The sequence below is a fragment of the Corvus kubaryi genome, unplaced genomic scaffold (assembly GCF_017639235.1).
Source record: "Corvus kubaryi isolate FWS band 111438036 unplaced genomic scaffold, C.kubaryi_AGA036_p1.0 split1-131, whole genome shotgun sequence".
Taxonomy (NCBI): Eukaryota; Metazoa; Chordata; class Aves; order Passeriformes; family Corvidae; genus Corvus; species Corvus kubaryi.
This window is the reverse complement of record NW_024582073.1, coordinates 7,730,377-7,751,884: the sequence shown is the minus strand read 5'-3', so window position 1 is coordinate 7,751,884 and position 21,508 is coordinate 7,730,377. Positions and strand designations below refer to the sequence as shown.

The window sequence follows — 21,508 nt, the reverse complement described above, 5'->3', positions numbered from 1 at the left end:
ACCAGTGAAGACACACACCTTTTCCCAGTGGACAATCTCCCATGCACCGTTTCGTAGTACTAAAAAAAAAAGAAAAAAAAAAAGAATTTTCCAGTCATACAATCTAACTGCACTTTACAGGTATGTGCTAGATTCCTTATGAAAAGCCATATAGAAACATCTCATTTACATAATATTTTACAGCATGCCTTTTTTCTGTGAATTCAGATCAAGCATTTCAAATATATAGCACATATTCTTTATAACAGTTTTTGTACCATTGAATCTTATTACAAAGTCAGTCAGAACCTTTTACAGGGCTTGAGAATCAAATAAATCTGATATAGATTTTCTGATAATGTATTTTCCAAAATAAATCAGTAACTGGAATAGAAAGTTGCAAAGTTAGAAAGTTATGAAATTATTGGGGGGGGAGGGGGGTAGGCGAGAGGCATATATTCAAGGTTCATAAAAAGTGCCAGGAGGCTCAGAGTTTATCTATTCTGCTGTTACTGGCATTTTAGGATCACTACTGTCTCCTCCTCCACAAATATACTGAAAGTATCCCATGCTATTTAGAGTAGTATTTAGTATAGATTTTCCCTGGTAGTAGCAATTAATATTAATATAATTAATATTGCAACCACATTCCACTATTCTAGTTTTAAGTGTTACTATTATGATACAAAAAACATGCCTTGTTGCCAGTTAATTGCCTAGATTGTGTTTTCAGAGAATAATAAAGGTAACTTTTTTCTAGCCCCAGTTACTGAAGCTGGATGTGCAAAAAGAAAAAGAAAACATATTGCTATGTATCAATACTCAGATAACTTTAAGAGATTGTTCCCCTTCACTGTGTCTTCCAGCTTTCATGGCACCAACCAGATGAAAGAACTGATGAGAATTAAAAATACACCTTGCATCAATCCAGACAACTAAGTTTCACAAATAGTTACAGTACAATAACTGTCAGTGGAGTTCTGCAGGTCTGAAATGTAAGTACATCCCCAGATGTGGCCAGGGGCTTCGTAAGAAGGGGCTTCTGGCTGTAGAGGGAAGGTCCCGTCCTGCCATCACCCCATGCCAAGGTGTGTGCCCTCGCTGCTTTATGCATGCTGCCTCCAGGGTTTGCTGCACCTTTTGATGAGCCAGTTTAACCCACTACATGGAAGGACACTATCATTTTTCCTTTCTGGATTTGTTTCTGGCTGGTTTAACTGGTTAAAATCAGCTCACAAACAGATGAGTCAGACTCACGAAAACATGCTGAGCCACCTGAAATCTCAAGAGTACTCTCACCCTAGCATGATCCGGTAAGCTTTTAAACACAATTAACATACACTAACATTCAGGTAAATCCATTTTCACACAAGAAAAAAAAGAAGTGGTGTTGCTAGGAATCTTTTATGTAATGGTTAGAGAACTTGCACCATAAAGCCTTCTGCAGCCTGACTTTCGCATTTGTATCTCCCACTTTTCAGCTGTCTCTAACATAATTTCAAAAGCATGTTCCATCTGCCCTACAGAAGGCTACTTCACCACATTGCAGAAACGCAGATTTCATCCTGTCAGAACGTCTGATGGTGTCCTGCTGTGTTGTATAGGTATTCAGCCTGAGGCAACAAAAATCATCCCCAATGCAGCCTAATACATCCAAATCCTCTGCAAAAGCTTTTTTATAGTAATAGAAGTTTAGAAAGTTAGTTACCTAAGATTAACTGAGATACAGATCATCATTAAGGAACAGAAAGTTGAACGGGGACCTGTAGACAGGATCTACACATGCACATGTCATTTCACTAACAATTTTGTGTGTTTAAAGGGCAACCAAAGGTGTATATACAACATACTATGCACATCGCTGCTTCTCAGGGTCACAGAACTGCTGAACACATGAAAGTAAAGTAAGAGAGTGCCATACTGATTAACTTCTAAGTTATTGATTTGACAATAGATTTTATTTGACAATACATTTAAAAATGGCTTAGTCAGGATGCTAGGATCAATGCTGCACTTATGTGAATCCTGCATTAGTTTAAGAAATGTGTTTCTCAGTGCTAGCAATATTTATCCTCATCACACATTTAACTTCCAAGATACTCTTCTGCATGCATGGAACATTCGGCAATCTTAGGAACAGTTACCAAAGACCCAGATGAGAGGTAGCCAAGAAGAAGAGTCAGAGAAGAGAGTAAAATAAGCCTTTTATTAAAACTTTGTACACTCTAGACAAAAAGAAAAATTGAAAAGGCCTTTTAAGATTTCACTGCCACCAAAACTGTTTGTAATCTCAAAAGCTATGAGTGGCTGATGAAAGAATTTTGGATGTCGACATTAAACTTTCCTTTGTTTTTTATGTATCTGTTTCTCCAGGCCTGGCCTCTGGAGATTTCTATTTCCTGTGCTTTCAGTCAATAGTTTTGTCTCCCTATCCTAATCTCTCCATACCTGCTACTGAACAGTAGTTTCTACATGCTCAATAGTTTCCTAAGTTATCTTGCCCTCCAATCCCCCATAAATTTTACAGTTAAGATTTACATACAATTTATGTAGGCTTTAAAATTTATGTTTCCAGTATTTAGCAGTGCTACACAATTGTTTATCTTTAACCAATGACTACATTTCTCCCCAAAAAATTAAGGTTATTTTCATTATATATTTAAAAGGATTCCATGTAAGATTTGTCTCTGTGGTATTTTTCATACTTTCTGCAATCAAATTCACATGACACTCATTCCTCCTCCTGTTTATAAAAACAGGTCTATTTGCATCAAGAGAGGTCTACCTCAGAACAAATAACACGAAAAACTGAAGAGCAGCAAAGCAGGAACCTAAACTCTTGACTTCCTACCTGATAAATGTGTTTAGGACATACTAATATCTCCCTCACTTTTTGAGCTAAAATAATCCTGATTTAATACTACTTTTCTTTATCAAAATCTATTAAAAAAATCACATGCCAGTGTTTTGGTTAGGGTACATTGGCTAAATATCTCATCACCTCTAATCAAACTGTTTCATTGATTTCATGAAAAAAACCCAACAAATGAAACCCAAAAGAACTCCATTAGTCTTTATCCACAGTTTTGAACCAGCACAGGAAGAAAGTTCTATTTTTTGATGCTTCCTTCCTATTGCTGGCTGAAAAAAATTATATGTGTACTCAGAAATGCAGATTTTTAATTATAATGTAGGCCCATTAAATATACAGGTGATTATGATCTTTTAACAGTGACATCATCACCTGTGCTAAATGAGTAAATGTTCAAGTTTCTTAGGAACCTCAAAACCTTAATCTAGAACATACTCTATTTTGTGGGGCTAATGTCATTGCAAATTATTATTTCAACTGTTTACATTACAAACTTTGAAGTAATCTGAACATGCAATTTGCCACTCAACTACATGTCAGCAGTTCAAATTATATAACGACCATGTGCAAAAATGCAAACCCCCACAAAAAAGGTTAAAAAAATTTCCTACCTTGAGTTTGTTTCTTGTTCACCGCATTATCAGCTTTGTGCCTTTTCTAAATTAAAAATGAAGAATGGTTAAAAGATTTCTGTTGATAAGATAAAGCTTTCATACTTCTAATAAAAACCACCTCTATTAGCCCCTCCCTCTCATCTACTCAGTAAACCAACAAAATGTTTTAACAGGACTATTAATTACTTGGGTAGTTATGAACACCAGGAAAGTCACACCAAGTTCCAGGCTAATTGTGTTGTACTACAATATCCTGTCCTGTGGGCAATCTCTATCTAGACAAGTTCCTTATGTAAGGAACTGGTAGATGATTCTACCAGAGCAAAGATCATGGAACAATTCTTCATCTAAGTGTCTCATACAGACATCTGAAGTCAGGCAATGACTGTGTAAACATGTGTTTACATGACTCCACTTCTACAAAGCTGCCTGCAGACTTCAACAACCCTAACAAACAGACAAAAAGTCGACAGCACATCCCTCCAAACAGGCCATGATGCCCCTCAGTTTTAATACAGCCGTGAGAAATCTTTCCACAGTAATCCTTTGATACAACTATTAACAACCAGCATTTTCAAGGTATGACCAAACTCAGATACGAAAAGCTTAGGAGAGTACTAGTTTAAACACACTATTTGGGACTCATGAACTCAGTTCTTCCTGAGCAGGAATATGTTTAAGAAAATTAATTTAAATAGAATTAAACGGTTAGGTACACTTTTTAAACAGACATTCAGATTTCATGCCTTTGTGATACAAACAAAATTAGAAGCCTTCTTGTAAAATGAAAGAAAAGTAAGTCAAGCTACTTGAGTGATTTATTGCCAATAAAATGTTGATATGATTCTGAGCTAGCAGCTCTTAAAAGGCCACCTTATAATTTTACAAAATTGACATACTATTTTTACCAGATTTTCACAGATTACCAGCAGATTCTCCTTTCAAAAAGATGGCTGACTGCACAGATAAATAACCCCTGCTCAAATGGAAAGCGTAACTTGATCAAAGCAATCTCTATTTGCCCACAGGGTGAATGTCCTCCATTTTGAAAAGGTTAATGTCCAGTGTTTTCTGAGGTATGACGGGCGAAAATCGTTGAAAAAAACAGCTGACAATCTAGCATTGCATGTCACCAATCTTGCTAGCACTTTTAAGCATATATGGAAAACACATGCTGCTCATGAATAATATCTTCTGCTAATGTCTTTCTCTTATTGGTATTTCATTCCAGAAAAAGAAACATTTGGTTCTTGAGCTGAAAGTATTATTTTGATAAGTACATTTATTGATATCAATATACAAGGTTCCCATCCAAAAGCTTTAATATTAGATGAAGATTATCATTCCTGGAAATCCCAGGTATCTCACTGTGTAAAAAAACTGAGATATAACGAAAATTAACGGTTAAGGGAAAACACTTTGAATATTCTACTAGGCAGAAGGTGGTCAGCTTTCTCATCAAAAGCCAGTACAGCTCTACTGGTTTCAGGTATCTCTGTAGCATTTGGTAATGAGAACTTTATTTAGCTGATATATGCAAAACCCACTATACCTGATCCCTGTCTTTCTCCCCTGCCACACCAAATTGTACACTTCAAGTTACAAAGAGCAAACGGTTGAAATAAATAACAAAAGAAAAGTGACGAGATGAGATACTTTAAAAAGGACACTTTGTACAGTAGCAGCAGCCTCAGTTTTATATTTGCCTAGACTCTGACAGATGGTGTAAGTCCGTAAGCATTAACTGCAGAATGGTTAAAAATATCCGAAAGAACATGAATTGATTTTACAGCTTTTTTTCAAAAGGGGTTTTGTTTATGTAAAGAGAAAGCAACAAAGGCATTTAAGGAGAAACTGACTGTAAGGCAGCAAAAACTGGAAACGCCAAATAGAAGAAAAATATTTAATAGAAACCTCATTGTGTCTTGCAGGACCACTCAACTCTGTGACCCAGGAGCTTCGTACAATCTAGGGGGCCTGTATCTTGCCTACCATCCATTGACTGAAGTAACTGAGAAGAAAGCTGAGTTGACTGTATCAATAACGGCAGCATGTGACCAACCACCCTCCATTCCAAACCTCCTTTGCAGCTCAGCACTCTTCCTCTTGGCCACTTTCTGCATATACATTGTAATTCTGCTCAAACACCATAAATCTGATGTTCCCAGGGAGCTTACTATTTGTGTGCAAGGAAAGACTACACTACCTGCAACCCTTTCCAAAACTCAAGAGAAGAGCCCACAAACAGGAACACTTTTCCTCTAGTGGACAAAAGGCACTCTGCTGTATCATGACATATCTAATGTCCTGTCCTTCTTATAACACAGCTGCAGAACTAAAATAGAACAAAAGCAGATGAAGAAATTCTCAGCATCTAGAGTGATTTCGTAAATAATTAAGATTAATTTAATTCCTTAGATACAAAAGACATAAATTAAAAGACTTGATTCTTTTAAGTAAGTTAGAGAGATAGGTTTCTGTCATATACTTTTAGTTAAAGAGAGGGCAGGAAGGTACTTGGAAAACCCCAACATCTTTTGTATGAAGTGAAACAGAGACTGAAATTTCTTTCTGTCCCCTTAAAATAAAATAAGTCAGAACGGACACTTCTGTGTTGACAATGTCGCAGCTCTTTTGAAGTTTTCTTTCAACACAAGAAGAAAGCAAAACAACCACTACCACAGACAGTGAAGGAAAGAGCCTAGGAAAGCCTGGCAGAGGTAGAGGCACCTGCCTAACAAGGACCAATTCTATTTGTGTTCCTGGCCATCAGGAGTCAGCAGATCACTAAGATATGAAATGCTAACAGTAAATTGCACTGGACTGGACCAACAGGAAAAACTGAAAAGGCCTATTTCCCTTGCTGTCTACAAAACCATGAAAAGTCACAAGAGTGAAACGAAGGATTTTATGCATGTGACGTTAGAAATAAAGAGGTAAATCAAATGCTTGGACCTGGATTTGACAACTGGGAAACACTTTCATAACATTATAAATGAAAAATACGATAACTATTTACAAAACACTGTTATTAAATACTTACAATATCCTCTATTATCTCCTTCACCGCAGCTACAGCTAAAATAAATAAAAGAGGAACCAATGTTGTGTAGCGGCCTGTTGGTGACACATCTGGTATTTGCTATTAAAAAAAAAAGGAGAGAAAAATATTTTGCATTGCTGGTTGAAAACATTTTTAATACAAGAAACAGTACTCTCTGTGCAAATAAAGACAAGTGAATTCACTTTTTAGACATGGTGTTTATTATTTCCAAGAGAGGTTTATAGGCTTTAATTCAAAAGCAGCTGATAAAATTAAAGAACATTTGCATTTTAAGCAGTGTAGTGTTCAGTGGTACTTTTTCCAGAGGTTTTAGTGTTTGCAGAATATTCACCTTCCTTTTCTGTGTTTACAATTGAATTAAAATACGTATTTATAAAATGTAGCTAAACTTTCCAGTTTAGATTTTTGTTAGAGTGTACACTAGTCCAAGGAATTTTTGCTTTTTTACAGTTTTAATCTCTTAAGAGATATTTTTAATCATATTAGATATTAATTGACAAATTTCAAATAGCTGCTTTCTGCCAGACTAATGTAAAAAACCCCATTTTTGCTAACCAGGTATGAGCACAGGTGACACAAGCAAACATGTACGTAAAGTAGATTGTGAGAAAATGCAGCTGCTTATGTGATATACATGGATGGTTATCCATAATTATCTTTGTATTGATAGAATTCTTAATGGCAACACTGATAGTTGAAAAGATTGCTGCCTTAACAGACTTACTATGGGTAATGCAGTGCAATGACAATAATAGCTCTGCAAGAAAATGGTACACTAACTAGTGGTGCCTCAATGTGGTTAAAAGAGACCCTCAATTTATCATAAAATGTTTTGAAAAACAGCCAAGATTACTTATGAATTATATACATTTCTTTTTGCTACCACCACAATGTACTTCTGAAAGAAAAGAGAATGTTGTATGTACATATGCTATGTTTCTTGTAAGACTAATACAGATTTATCTTCCAGGTTACTGTAGATGTTTTTCAAGGAATTAAATGGAAATGAGGCAGAAAGTTCCTGTTCAGCAAGTGACTATATGCTGCCTACAGAGGAAAGGGATCCATCACTTCTCCAGCTATTCCTACCTTTTCATTCCTTCCTAATGTATGTCCAAATTCCCATTCCAACTGCACGTTATTTTGCAGGCAAAATCTGAAAGCAAAAGGGTCACCAGCCTGTACTCCAATTCCATTATTCTCTACTTCCTTCTCCTGACAGTGCAGTCTCACTGATAGCCTGACATGCTAGCGGGCTTTAAAGACCTAACACTCCACTTCCTTACACTTCTGAAACCTCGTATTCTGTGTCTCTAGCTTGAGGTGCACAGTGGCACCACAGGGAACACTGCTGGACCACTGGATTAACCTGAGATGCCAGACGGGGTTAGCAGGATATTTATTCAGAAGCCACAGGCTTCCAGGCAGAAAACCTAATGAAACCCTGAACTTTTTTACCCCCAGGAAACAGTGTAAGCTACTTATGCAGGTGTATCATAAGACTGTCCCAAGCACTTAAAGAAGAAGCAAAGAAATCAGAGTAAGGACAGAGGAATAAACTTCGACTTGCAAAAACATTTGAAGTGAGGAAGAAAAAAATACATATGGCAGTTTATGTGCCATTTTTCAGTAATTTTTGTTTGGTATGTCAACAATGGCCTCCACAACAGACAAATCAACACATTCTAAACAATGCATTTGAAATCGTGCAGAAAATGTGGTTTTATCAAATATGTCTGAAATGAAGAACTAGTCAATGGTAATTACAACTGCACCTGAACACAGTTCAATTTTTCATTTACATTAGCTAATGCATTGAAAGAATAGTATACAGAAACCCCACAACTTGCTTTATCAACTTGAGCTATCGCAAAATTAAAATATTCTGATAGATAGGCAAAATGTTATGTACTTCTTCAAAAAAGTTTCAGTAAGCTGGGTGAAGAATTTCACTTTACAAATATACCTAATGAAGCTACAGTGGCGATAGGAAAAAGACTGTGTGCTTCATTCCGAACCAGTACACTGATTAGCTGGTTTACAGGAAATAATTGTTGTAGTACTGGACTGCATAACTGGTTTTCTTTGTCCAGGCTCAATTTCAATCTTTATCTCTAAGAATAAATAATCACTTCCCCTCAGCTGCAATTTCTGTCCCTCAAAAGAACCTGCAGGAATAAAGTTCATAGACTTCAGGATTTTAAACAGTACCCTCTAGAAGAAATGCCAACTACAGGTAACAGTTTTCTGTATATGCCAGCTATTTTTAAACAGAATTTTCTTTTCACAAGACTTTTTCACCCAACAGAATTTCAGCTATACTTAACCTGTTTTATAGAAAAATCTTTGTGTGCATGCTGTTATCTCCAAGGAGCAAAAAACCCACAAACCCAAGCATTTTATTAAAGATAAGTCTACATGATACAGCTGTTCTGATAGGCCAGCTAGCTTGGAAAGAACAGTACAGAAACCTTAGTATCTCAGTATTTCTGTCTGTAATATAAATGCTCTCTTAGCGCATTTAAAATATTAGAATCTTAGTGTTGATCTTACCTGAAGCAATGCAATAAAAAGAAAAAATGCATTAGCAGCTCTTCTGAACTGGGAATAAAGGAACCTTGGCAGGAATGTGATTATGTTGTACTTTGCAGTGCTGAGAGGAAGAGACAAAAACACACGCTATTATTACAGTACTAAAAATTCTTCAAATGTATTCTTTCCATCTCAGTTATACAAGCTTTCAAATGAAACAGTTTGCTTTTTGATTTTAAACTGATAAATATTGGATATTAAGTGTGCTTCTGCTAGGCTGGAAGAAGAAAATATAATTTATCCTAGCAAAACAATCTCCGCTAAGCTATCATCACAAATGTTTGAGCTCTCAGCTCTGTGTCAGCCTGTTACATCTGTTTAAGAACTGACCACCACCATCTAAGAGCCTAAAACAATCATGCCAAAACCTTTTAAGCAAAAGATTTTAAAGAATATTTTAACTTCTTTTTAAATCAGTCATATTTACTTTGACCTTGCACAAAATAGTCAATACAAGGGGCAATGAATGTGTCTTGCAAAAGACCTCAACACTGTCAAGTAACCAAGCAAAAGACAGAAAGGCAAGTTGTATACACCAAGAAACATCATAAAAAGTTTCTCAGGGTAATGGAAAATCCTGCCACATTATTCCCAATGTCTACAGAATTTCTGCACATTATCAAACGTACCTTCAGAAAACACACCTACTTGGGACAGAGGTATCTTTGCCATTCATTTCCTTTGAATTTTAACAACAGAACTGAGGATGTTATCAGATCTAAACACACATTACTTATGAGTATTTACTGTATGACTGAAAATTCATCAAAAACAAAGAAAGAACCACAGCATAAACCATCAGCAAAGTCCCTAAAGCCTGAACCTGAAATTGAAAACTAGTCTCATAGGCAACCACAGCATCTTTGTTACCGGCTGGCTGAAAAAGCCAAGTGTTTCCAAAGCACAAACAATGCTGCGCTCAAGCACAGTACACCTGCATCAGCATTCAGCTACCACGAATAGGTTCAAAGATGAACTGAACTGAAACCTGAAGAACAAACCTGTCCTCTAGGGACATGCTGATGGTACAGCTGCTTTACAGCTGTACCTTCCCCACCCCATTCTTAAAAATTCAGAAGGTCAGATTTGTAACTGAAACAGCTTACTTGTCTCCTCAGGTGTCTAAGACTGTCATTGGTGGCCAGTGGAAATGACAGAAATGGAATAAACTAAAGCTTTTCAATTTTGCTATTCATCATGCAGTGTTCTAGTGTTTTTGTTAATACCTGACATGGTTATTGCAGAATCTGGTTGGCTGGGGCTGATTGATGAATATAGTTCTCACTTCCTCTTGATCAGCTAGGGAAGTTTTCTCTGAAACATCCTCTGTCTTCTCATAGCCTGTAAAAACACAGCATGTTTTCTATATAAAGAGGTTTACTTACACAAAATTCAAGGCACTTCATGAGACAAAAGGGACATTTATTGTGAAAGTGAACCCAATGTATTTGCATTTCTCACAAGTCATGACCCCTGAAAAAACAAGAAAGTCTTTTTTATATAGTCAAGATGCTCAGTAAAAATCTACACTCCCCACAGACCATATTACCTTGCAAAGATCACTGAGAGCAGCCTAACAGTGAGACCTGCCAGTTCCCTCTGCACTCGTGATTGCATCTTATTCGATCCCACGGACTTTTGTTCTGCCAGTTTGTTTAACTGTTCCCTAAACTTGTCCTTCTCCACCAAGGTAAATCTTTTTTGTTTCAGTCTTTCCAACGGGTAGCAGCAACCTGTGGTTCCTGAAGGCTGACCTTATCATTAGAGACTAAAGGGGAGAAGACACTGTTTACTGCATTCTATTTTTTGTTTCCAGCTTCCCTGCAGCATGCAGCCTAGAGGCCCCACCTTTCCGACAGTCATCATCTTCCTGCTGATGCAGGAAGAACAAGAAGGGCATCTGCAAGTCATTCACCAGGTTAAACCCCAGGTAGGCTGCGACTTTGTCAGCTAAACCCATCTCTCTCTACTCTTCTACAGCCACCTGTTGCTGCTTTGACCTTTTGTATGTTCCCCTTTTTACACCTGAGCTTTGTCAGGGACTCCTTGCTAATTCATAGAATCATAGAATGGTTTGGGTTGGAAGCAACCTTAAAGATCATGTAGTTCTAACCCTCCTGTCATGGGCAGGGAACCTTGCAGTCAATCAGGTTACTCAGAACCCCATCCAGCCTGACCTTGAACACTTCCAGGGATGGGGAGTCCGCGACCTCTCCAAGGCCTTAATATCCTTGTAGTAAAGATTTTCTTCCCAATACCTAATCTAAACCTACCCTCCTTCAGATTAAGGTCATTCTGCCTTGTCCTATCACTACATACCCTTGTGAAAAGTTCCTCTATAACCTTCTTGCAGGCCCCCTTTAGATACTGGAAGGCTGCTAGAAGGTCTCCTCGGAGCCTTCTTTTCTTCAGGCTGAACAGTCTCAACTCTCTCAGCCCATCTTCATAGATGTATTCCAGCCCTGTGATTAAGTTAGTGGCCCTCCTCTGGACTTGCTCCAACAGGTCCATGTCTTTCTTATGCTGGGGGCCCCAGAGCTGGATGCAGTACTCCAGGTGGGGTCTCACAAGAGCAGAGAAGATGGGCAGAACCACCTCCCTTGACCTGCTATCATGCCTCTTTTGATGCAGTCTAGGATGCAGTTGGCCTTCAGGGCTCCAAATGCACATTGTCGAATCCTGTTGAGCTTCTTGTCCACCTTCTCCACCCAACCTGTATCTGTGCCTGAGATTGCCCTGACCCAGGTGCAGGACCTTGCACTTGGCCTTGTTGAACTTCATGAGGTTCATACAGGCCCACCTCTAAAGACTGTCAAGGTGCCTCTGGATGACATCTCTTCCGTCCAGCATGTTAAGTGTCACACAGCTTGGCATTGTCAGCGAACTTGCAGAGGGGTTACTCAATCCCACTGCCCAAACCACCGACAAAGATGCTAAATAAGTCGGTTCCCATACTGACCCCTGAGGAACGCCACTTGTCACTGCTTTCCACTGAGCCGTTGACTGCAACTCTTGGAATGCAACCATTCAGCTATTTTTTTATCCACTCTGTGGTCCATCCATCAAATCCATATGTCTAGAGACAAGTATATTGTGTGGGACAGTGACAAATGCCTTGCTTCATCCAGCCCTTCTGCCACCTGGGCTTGATTTCTTGCTCATTGTGATGGACCAATCTTGAGCTGGAAGCCAAGGCCATTAAACTGGTTAATCTTGGTTGGTTGGTCTCATTGGTTAATGAGATACCACTCCTTGCTGCAGATTTTCTCTGTGACACTAGCCAGATTATTCCCAGAGAAGTGACATCCGTATATGCTTCATTTTGTGCGTGCTTAACTTGAAATAGTTTTATTACACTCACTGACATTCCCAGCACCTGCCTCCAGTAGCCAGTGAAAGCTGAGTTTTCTGTCTATTCTATGGACTATGAGGAATCTTGTGCCAGCCTGCATCGCAATTTTCATCTGTGAAAGGGATACCAATGTATCCTTCTCTCCCAAGGCTTTTCACTAATGTTTTGTCAACCAGTCAGCGACGACATTGCTGACAACAGGCCTAAGCAGTCTTCAGGCTGGAGCTTATAAAGTACCAATGGATATAGCATAAATCAATCACCATTAAGTTTTAACATGATAACAATAATCTGTGTTTCTACAGCTGCTTGTTAAATATACACTGTTCATTCTGTACGAGAATGAGAAAAAGAAACTGAAACCCTGTATGTTATAATGCAATGGAATACATCAGAATGTATAGCATGTCAAGGATAATTAAGGCTGTACATGAAAACTTAATGCTTACTTCTAGCACGTTCTAGAAATGCTTGCAAACAGGTTAGGCAAAATCCAAGCCATTCTCCAGTCCACTGGCCCAGTGTATTGCCTCCTACCTATTACCTTCAAAATAGATTCCTGACACTACTTTGCAAGGTCATGTCTCTACACATTGAGAAAAGGCTCAGCAGAAACTTTTAATTTCATCCCATTCGCCATTCATAATTCACAGACTCTATTACGATACAGGAAATCCCCACTACTACATTGACCCTCTGCAATTTCTCTGTTTCTTTCTTCACGTGCTGAAAGGCACACACATTCAAACATCAGTGTATTTCTCAAGGAGTCTCTTCAGAGGAAGGGCAGCCAGCCTGACAGACTGGCCCCCCTCAACAGGTGCCGACACAATACTCCTCAAGGAACCACACAGGCTTATTTGGCAGCCTAAGCAAGCAAAAAAAAAAAAAAAAAAAAATCTTCAATAACAACAAATTGCAAATAAATAAGTAACCAATGAAATAAACAAACACAGCCCCCAAACCAATTAGAGCTTCTTTCAACAAGGGCACCCATTGAATACTGTATTTTGCTTCCAACAATAAATTTGGAAGAAGCAACTCTCTTCCAGCACACAGTATTTGCAGGGACTCTTCCTAAACCAATCTTGATTAAAAAGTTTCTGTGTTAGTAAAACAAGGACAGTAGATTCCATACCTCTAATTTTTTCTTTAGGTAGGGTAGTGCAAGGCTTTCAGCTTTCAATCCTTAAAACAGTCTTATTTTCATTACAAGAATGGGACAAAGTTACATACAGATATACTGTAATATGGAAATAAAGGGAAGAAAACAAACCCTCAACCAAATTGCCAAAAGGATTTTAATACACTTCTCTTAATCATTAAAAATTTATTTTTTATTCTCTGAGTAGAGCTTTCAAAACCTTTGAAAGCTGATGCTGTAGCCAAGAACCTTTTATACAACTAAGTGCTGAGGTTTACCCTGGCAGGAAGCTAAACACCACACAGTCACTCACTCGCCTACCCCAGAGCCAGGGCAGAGAATCTGAAGAAAGTTAAAACTCATGGGCTGAGATAAAAGCAGTTTAATAGGACAGAAAAAGAAGGGAAAATAATGATAAAAGAAGATAGAAAACAAGTGATGCACAATTGCTCATCAACTGCTGACCAGTGTCCATCCAGTCTCTGGGCAGCAGGCTGCCAGCCCCCTGCCAACTCTCCCCCAGTTTAGTTGTTCATCATAATGCCAAAAGGTATGGGATATCCCTTTGGTCAGCTGGGAGTCAGCTGCCCTGCTGCGTCCCCTCCCTAATTTTTGGGAACTCCCAGCCTCCTCCCTGGCAGGGCAGTTTGAGATGCTGACAAGTCCTCGATTTAGTGTAAGTGCTGCTCAGCAACAACTAAAACATCTATGTGTTATCAACATTATTCTCATCCTAAATCCAAAACACAGCACTGTATCAGCTACTAGGAAGAAAACTAAGTCTATCCCAGCCAAAGCCAGAATAGTCTGTTTGCTAGCTCATATTCCTGAAGAATGTGGCAGAGTTCAAAAGTGGAATCATTAGAAAAAACAAGGTGGCTTCAGAATTATTTGTTGCAAAGCCATGACAGACCTTCAGTGACAGAACAGGCACTGGGAACCTGACCCATTAATCTGTCCTTCTGAGGAGCCAGAGCACAGAAGGGAATTTAAATGACCTGCGTGAACCTGGTGGTACCCCTGAGATGGCCAAGCCTGTCTAGAATGAGACCAAGTCTTTTCCCTGTTGTGAAACACTGGGATCTAAACACACTTGGTAGAAAAAAACCCCAGACATAACTGACTAAATCACTAAATCTGGTAAAATGTTATATAGTCCTGAAGACCATAAGTAGAAATACCTAAGGATATATTAGGCACTACAAAAACAGATAGTCTGCTGAAGGCAATCTGATGACTACTACAGAACTTCAAAATACATTCCTTCTTTATGTGAAAGTCATCTCATCTTACCCAGTTCAGCTTCACCTAGATTTTGTACAGGTATTTACCTCCATCAACAAGAAGAACTAGTTATTACCTACTAGTTTTGGTAGGCGGCATCATGGCACCTCAACTCTCTACCCTTTCTCAATGACCTAATATAGTTCACTGAACTCCACCAACACAGAGAGGAAAAGGATTAGTGCTTCAATCTTCAAAGAACCCTAATAAGAAAGAACTGCCAAGAACAATTCCACTCTTCCAGAACATCTCAAAAGACACAAAATTATTTTAATTATTCAATTTCATATTATTTAATAGATGCATATATTAACTGGAAAACTATATATAGCTAAAATAACCACAGTTAGTTACTGTATTTAATAAAGCTTTATGTAGGCCACACTACTTAAAGATTCCCCATGTGTTCTGCAATCGCAGAATACATGACACCAATTTCCTAAATTTGTTTAAGAGGGCCAGATATTCTGTGCCTTGAGCAAGACTTTATTGATACACATACCACTTTAGAATGGTAAGCAGCATGTGTTCTTTGCAACAGGATAACAGACACAAAAATCTATTAAAACACGGTTATAAGCATGCCTGGTTATCCTTCATCAGCCATGAAGAACCTGCTGAGGTTTGGAAGAATGGCACAAAATCAGTAGTTCCTTTTTGTTCAAATTCTTTTCTCTATGCACATAACATGTTGGCTTACAGACCCTAAAACACCTACAATTTTTATTTTGCAATAATGTACAGACTGTAGTGTCAATTGTTCTGTGCAACTGTTGACCACTTCTTGGGAATGACATATGTGCACATCATTCTGACAGCTCAGATTCCGTTTGCTTCATCTGAGCACAACAGTCGTAATAACAGTATCACTATCTTGTTATTTGAGAGAGAGCTTAGTTCTTTCTGAGATGACGTCCAGACAGTCCAGCCTGATAAGGCAGCTCATGATCCATGGAAAAGGTCTCTGAAGCAGAAATTAGTTGCTGCAGTGACAGGAGAGAAAAATGACATTTTAGACCCAAAGATACAATATAAAAATTCTAGAATAAGGAAAGTAATACTAAGCTTGTCTCTCAGAGACCCACAAGTCTTAGGCTAAGGAATGGTCCACACCATGACAGAAGTCATGGAAGCTGTTGTTTGTGATTACAGTATTACTAGTGTTCCAAGAACACAGAGGGACCCTGCCAATAACAACTCTGCACTGGGGATAAGACTTTGGTGGAGTTCTCTGAAAGCAGCCTTATCATCACTTTGCATTGTGCTTATCTAAGAGACTTGGGTGATGGCCAGAACCAGGATTTTACAGTTCCTTTATGTCCCTGTCAAATACTGAGACCCACATGGCAGAATACTGGAGTTCTCTTTTTTAGAAAACAGTAGCATTTACTTACAAAGAGCTGTTTAGAAATGCCAACTACATAGTCTAAATGTGTGGACTAACTAGACTCGGAAGCACTCATCTCAAAAAGAAAAAAAAGGAAGAGACGCATTAATGTTGGTTTCATTGTGAATTATGTATACACAACCAGAACTAAATACAGAAAAAATTAATTAGTAAGTGTCACATTAATATAAGAAAAAGAAAACAGTACCAGATTTCTAATTTTTTTGAGTAGTACTATATATACAGTAAAGTACACTATGAGTCATATAGAATCAACTCCACTGGTATAATGAAAAAACTATCATGTCATTTTGTGAAAGTTAAGTTTCTTAAAAGATGTTTTATACCTATTGCCAGTCCTAAAAAAAGTGGTTTTGGCAAGCTTCTTAAACCCAGTATTTAACTGCTTCACAGTCATTCAACCTTGAAAAATAAACCAGACTCTTTTTTTTCCCCTCTTACTGCAACTGTGAATCTTGGATAGCCAGTTACCTTCAGGGAATATCACATTTATTCAGTTAATAACCATTAAGAGTTCTGTAACTAGATAATTTTAAAGAGAGCATCAACGTTCCCAATTTAAATATGCAATGCTCAGCTTGCAGTGAAAACCAATTGTCTGGAACAAGGGTAAGTGGAAAAGAACTGAAATTAAGCACTGAAAAATTGGACATTTAACTAGTCTCATTATATACGTCTACTAATCACTGTGAGTATACAGGACTGCTGCTCTGGTTGTGAACACATTTCAGAAGTGCTCCTGAAAGGATGCACTTTCTCCCTTTCTTCTTAGACAGATGCATTCTTCTATTTCTTTGCCACTAACATTTCCTAGGCAGAAGCAGATCCAGACCTCCTACAAACCTACTTTTGGTGGAGGAAGGGATATAACATGGTAAAACTGGAAAAGAACATCAAGATATCAGCCCACTTCTAATCTATGTTTGTTTGCGCTTTTCCTTGCACAGAAATTAAATAAAATATTCTTTGTTTGGAAGAAGGAAGAAACATACAGGGAAGAAGTTTCTGCCTCCCTATATCAAGCAAAGCAAAGCTAAAAATAAAATAAAATAAAATAAAGTAAAATAAAGTAAAATAAAAACCCCCTGATGTATGGTTTAAACGAGGAAACTTTCAGACAATGGGATAAACCCTGCATACCTGCCTCAATACCTCTTGTGCCACTACCGGGACACTGTTATTGTTACCTGTAGCAACCAAAAATCACAGGTTGTCCCAACATACTGCTGCTTTGGGGTCCATGATTCCGAATTTTACTTTTGCATGCAATGAATGTTATAGCAACGTAAATTCACTGCAGTGATTCTTTTCACAAGGCAGCTGCTGACACGTTATCTGAAGGCTAAGCAAACCCACTTAGGCACGAGACATGAGCGCTGTCCGAAGCTCCCTGGCACATGCCCTGTATCAGAAACGCTTATTTCTGATGATCAGCGCACACGTACATGCTACACACAAAAGAGGGATTCCGGCTTATTCCTGGGGGCCGAGGACCCCAGGCCATGAGCCACCGCTGCCGCTTGGGGCCGGCGGGCCGAGCAGCCAGCCACCGCGGGGAAACGAAACCACCGCTCGCCCTGAAACGGCCGCTGCCATCGCTGAGAGGCAAAATACCGCCCGGGGCTCACCGGACATCGACAAATACGAAGCCTCCCTGAGAAGACCGGCACCGCTGACGCCCCAAGCTGGGGTCGGCGCCGCCGCAGCCCCACCGGGGGCGCACGGCACGACCGGAGACCGCGGAGAGGAGCGCGGCGGCGGCGCGGCGCGGCGCCGGCTCCCACCGCCCCCTCCCGGCCAAGCGGCGCAGACCCCGCCGCGCCGGAACGCTGGCCGGGCTCCCCCGTCCCTCCGTGCCGGCGCGGAGAGGCGGGCGGCTCTTACCCTCTGCGCGGGAGCGGATCTCGGACACCGTTTTCTGCACCGCCGGCATCGCCGGGGCGGTGGCGCGGCCACCTCCCTCCAACGGCGCGCCCTGCACCTGCCGCGCGCCGGAGCGCGCCCTGCGCCGCTGCGAGGCCCGGGGCGAGGGCGGAGGGTCCCGACGGCGGCGGCTCCTCCGCCAACCCGAGGCGGCGGCTCTCCCCGGCTGCGCCTTTCCCCGCTGGCGGCGCCGCTGCTCACTGACAGCCGCGGCGCCCGCGCTCCGCACTCGCCGGCCCCCTCCGGAACCTACCAACTCCGCCCCCCCCTCCCCGCCTCCTTGTCCCGAGGCGTCCCGCCGCCATCTCCCCGTCCCCCCGGGGTCAAGCTTGTCGGGTCACTGCGCCTAAGCGGGCACCGGCACTGCAGCGGCCTGTGTCCCGCCTCTGGAGCGAGCGAAGGGCTTCCGATGCGCCCCCCACCCCGTGACGCGGGGGGAATGGAACGCGCCGAGCCCTGGGCCGCTGCCCGGCACTGGGGGCGGGCGGGGGAAGCCCCGGGGAAGGTCGCCCGGTGCCTCCGGCAGCCGCGGCGGCCGGGACCCGGGGCCGGGGCGGGGAGTGGCGGGGGTCGGGCGGGGTGAGCGGGGCCCTGGCAAGCGTGTGCAGCCCGGCAGGGGCGGCAGGGGGCGGAGGGCAGCAGGCCCGGCGGGGAGCCGGCAGAGCTGCTCAGCCGCGATTATATACAGAGCGGACTCCTTCCCTCCCTCGGTGTCGTACGCTGCTGAGCGATGTGTAAATGGAGCGAGGGGCGCGGTGGGGACCGGGAGGCGTTCATCCAGAGAGGGAATTTGAAATGGTGTTCCATAGCCCTCATCAGGCGAAGAGAGGGTTGGTGCCACGCTGTGTTTGACAGGCAGCCTTCAAACTCTCGCCTGGCTTGTATTTTTAATCTCTCCTCAGTCAGGATGCCGCAGTTTGACAGCCGTGAGTCAGTGTGAATCCAGGCGCTCCTCCTGTGGGCTGTTGGAAAGGAGGTCCCAGCCGCAGATGCGTCGGGCGGAAGCAGCAGCAGCAGCAGCACTTCAAGGCTCTGAGCGTGACACTGGGGTGACTGCAACAGGCTGAGCAGTGCGGATGCCGCATGTTGTCCCTATGTCTCGGTAAAAACAGGATGCAGAAGAAAATAGGAAAGATGATGGGATTTGGAGCCAGGTCTACTTGACATAATTATTTCTTATATCTGTTTCAGTCAGGCATAAAGCATACTAACTGCCTAGAGGATGATGGAAGTTTTGAAATGGAATAAAGCTACTATTATCCCATGAATCTTGAGAGGGTTTGAGGCTGACATGTCCTCTAAAGGCCACCATTGTGTCCTTCAGAAAGTACATAACACAGATTGCAGATGTAGGATTGCTGCTGTTTTCACTACAGGGCATACACACCCACTCTGAGAAAATAAGATATATATAGATATAGTCTTTCTTAACAGCAACAGAGTGAATCTTTGTTTGATAAAATTTTATAAATTTAATCTCTGTAATAGATCAAGTAAAACAAGTAGATGTTGTTGGTACTTAGGGATATGGTTTAGTGATGGACCTGGCAGTCTTATGTTAATGGTTGAACTCAATGATCTTAGAGGGTTTTTTCAGCATTAATGGTTTTATGATTTTATGAGACAGTGCTTCACTCATAGAGGAAAGTGAACCAAGAATTTGTTTTTCGTAGCTGCCGAGCTCAGATACCAAGGAAGAGGAATACTTTGCTTCAGAGAAGACTGCATTAGGAAATAAATAGCATGGATTTCTTTCAAGTCATAGGCCAGAAAACCTGCTCAAGACTGTCCTTCAAAAGAGAATGCTCTTCTGCATCATCCTATGCAGCAATCTGTGTGGGTTGTTTGTGTTTTTGTGGGTTTTGAGTTTTTTTGGTTTTTTGGTTTTTTTTTTTTAGAACCAGAAACAAGGATTGTAGAAAGATCTCTCTTCATGCATTTTTCTGGTAAAACAAAATGCATTGCTCATCCAGTTTTAAGAAATCCTTAGTGTGGGTTGGTCAGCTGTGGGCAGTCTTGGCTGGAGCAAATCACTTTCTGCAAGAAAGAGCTACTAGTTTTCTGTGAGAGTCCATTGAAGCCTGACTGAAGCAGTCATTTAGGAGACTCAACATATATAAACCTCCCAGCATAAATAGGGCCCTTTTGTAAAAGAGGATCTTTAGGGGGGTGGAAGTGGTGGTTTGCAATTTCTAGCAGCTACCCTATTGTTAAAAGGCTGCAACCAAACCGTGAAACTCACTATAAATCAGTATACATGCCAGTCAACATGCATTTTCCCCCAAATTACTGCAGCACTGGTGGCAAATAGGATTGTCACTTAAATCCACATTTGGATGCTATTTTATAAGCATAAACTGGTTTTTTTGGCTGTAATATCCCTGGCAGGTGGTGCTTATTCCTGATACCTTTGGACAGCTTGAAGTATACCCTCTTTAGAACAGAAGATACTATAACAATGCTGCCAAGTGTTATTTAAAATTATGAATAGTTATTTTACAAATAAGGCCACTATCCACCTCACAAAACAGCACAGCGACAAAATTACTAGCTTTATTTTTGGTTTACTTTTGTGTACTCTGAGTTACTATGAAAGCTTAATCGTTTCAGGTTTTTTTTTTTTTTTTTTTTTAAGAGAAAACCCTTTTTAAAGTTATAGCATGAGTTATATTTGAAAGAATGAGAAAGGTTTATTAAATCTTGCCATCAGTTAAGGAATTCTCCGGTTTTCCGGTTTTTATTCTACAAAGTCTCAATGGTAAGATAAACATGTTTAACCATTTAGTTACACAACAGACAGTTAATCCAGATGTCATCCGAATGAATGAAACTCAGCCACTGTATTTCCTAAGAGTCTCCATCCACTTGCAACATTACTCCAGGAGAAGCACAGTAGCATCTATTTCTTCTGCCTTTCCCCCACAAGATCTGCCAGCAGAACCAACTGGCCCTTGTATTTATTTCTTTCCTTTGGAAGGCAACTGTATGAGCTCCATTCTTTCAGCTCTTCTATGTAAATGGAGCCTGTGTTACTCAAGAATTTTCCACCTCCACACACCACCCTTCTTTTTTTGATACAAACAGGTCAGAAAAGGCTTCTGCAGCTTTTAAAGTTGAGAGTATGCTTAGTTTATGCACTTGAGAATATGCTCTATATTTAAGGAATCCAATATTTAGTTTTGGATCATCGCTTGTTTGGAATGTACATGACAGGACTGCAAAACAGAAGCAAGCCAGTCTGCTTTCCAACACAGCTGTAAGTTAAACAATATGCCT

At 40.6% G+C, this 21,508-nt stretch overlaps 1 protein-coding gene and 1 long non-coding RNA gene across 6 annotated transcripts in view; one reads left to right on the top strand and one right to left on the bottom strand.

Moving 5' to 3' along the window:
- ATP8A1 (ATPase phospholipid transporting 8A1) overlaps positions 1-18,379 on the bottom strand; it is a 105,955-nt gene extending 87,576 nt beyond the window's left edge. For 3 of the 5 annotated variants that reach the window (XM_042053005.1, XM_042053006.1, XM_042053004.1), the window contains exons 1-6: positions 18,194-18,379; positions 10,348-10,462; positions 9,083-9,182; positions 6,509-6,607; positions 3,463-3,508; positions 19-59 (exon numbers count right to left, since the gene is read on the bottom strand). In XM_042053005.1, coding sequence (XP_041908939.1) covers positions 19-59; positions 3,463-3,508; positions 6,509-6,607; positions 9,083-9,182; positions 10,348-10,462; positions 18,194-18,242 — 450 coding nt within the window. In that variant the 5' untranslated portion in view covers positions 18,243-18,379. Of the gene's footprint in view, positions 1-18; positions 60-3,462; positions 3,509-6,508; positions 6,608-9,082; positions 9,183-10,347; positions 10,463-18,193 lie in introns of those variants that run through there. The other 2 variants (XM_042053007.1, XM_042053009.1) reach the window with 2 other exon arrangements.
- Positions 18,380-18,830: 451 nt separating this feature from the next.
- Positions 18,831-21,305, top strand: LOC121676800. The gene is made up of 2 exons (XR_006020608.1): positions 18,831-19,334; positions 19,906-21,305. It is a non-coding gene; the product is annotated as an uncharacterized LOC121676800 (long non-coding RNA).
- The last annotated feature ends 203 nt before the right edge of the window (positions 21,306-21,508 follow it).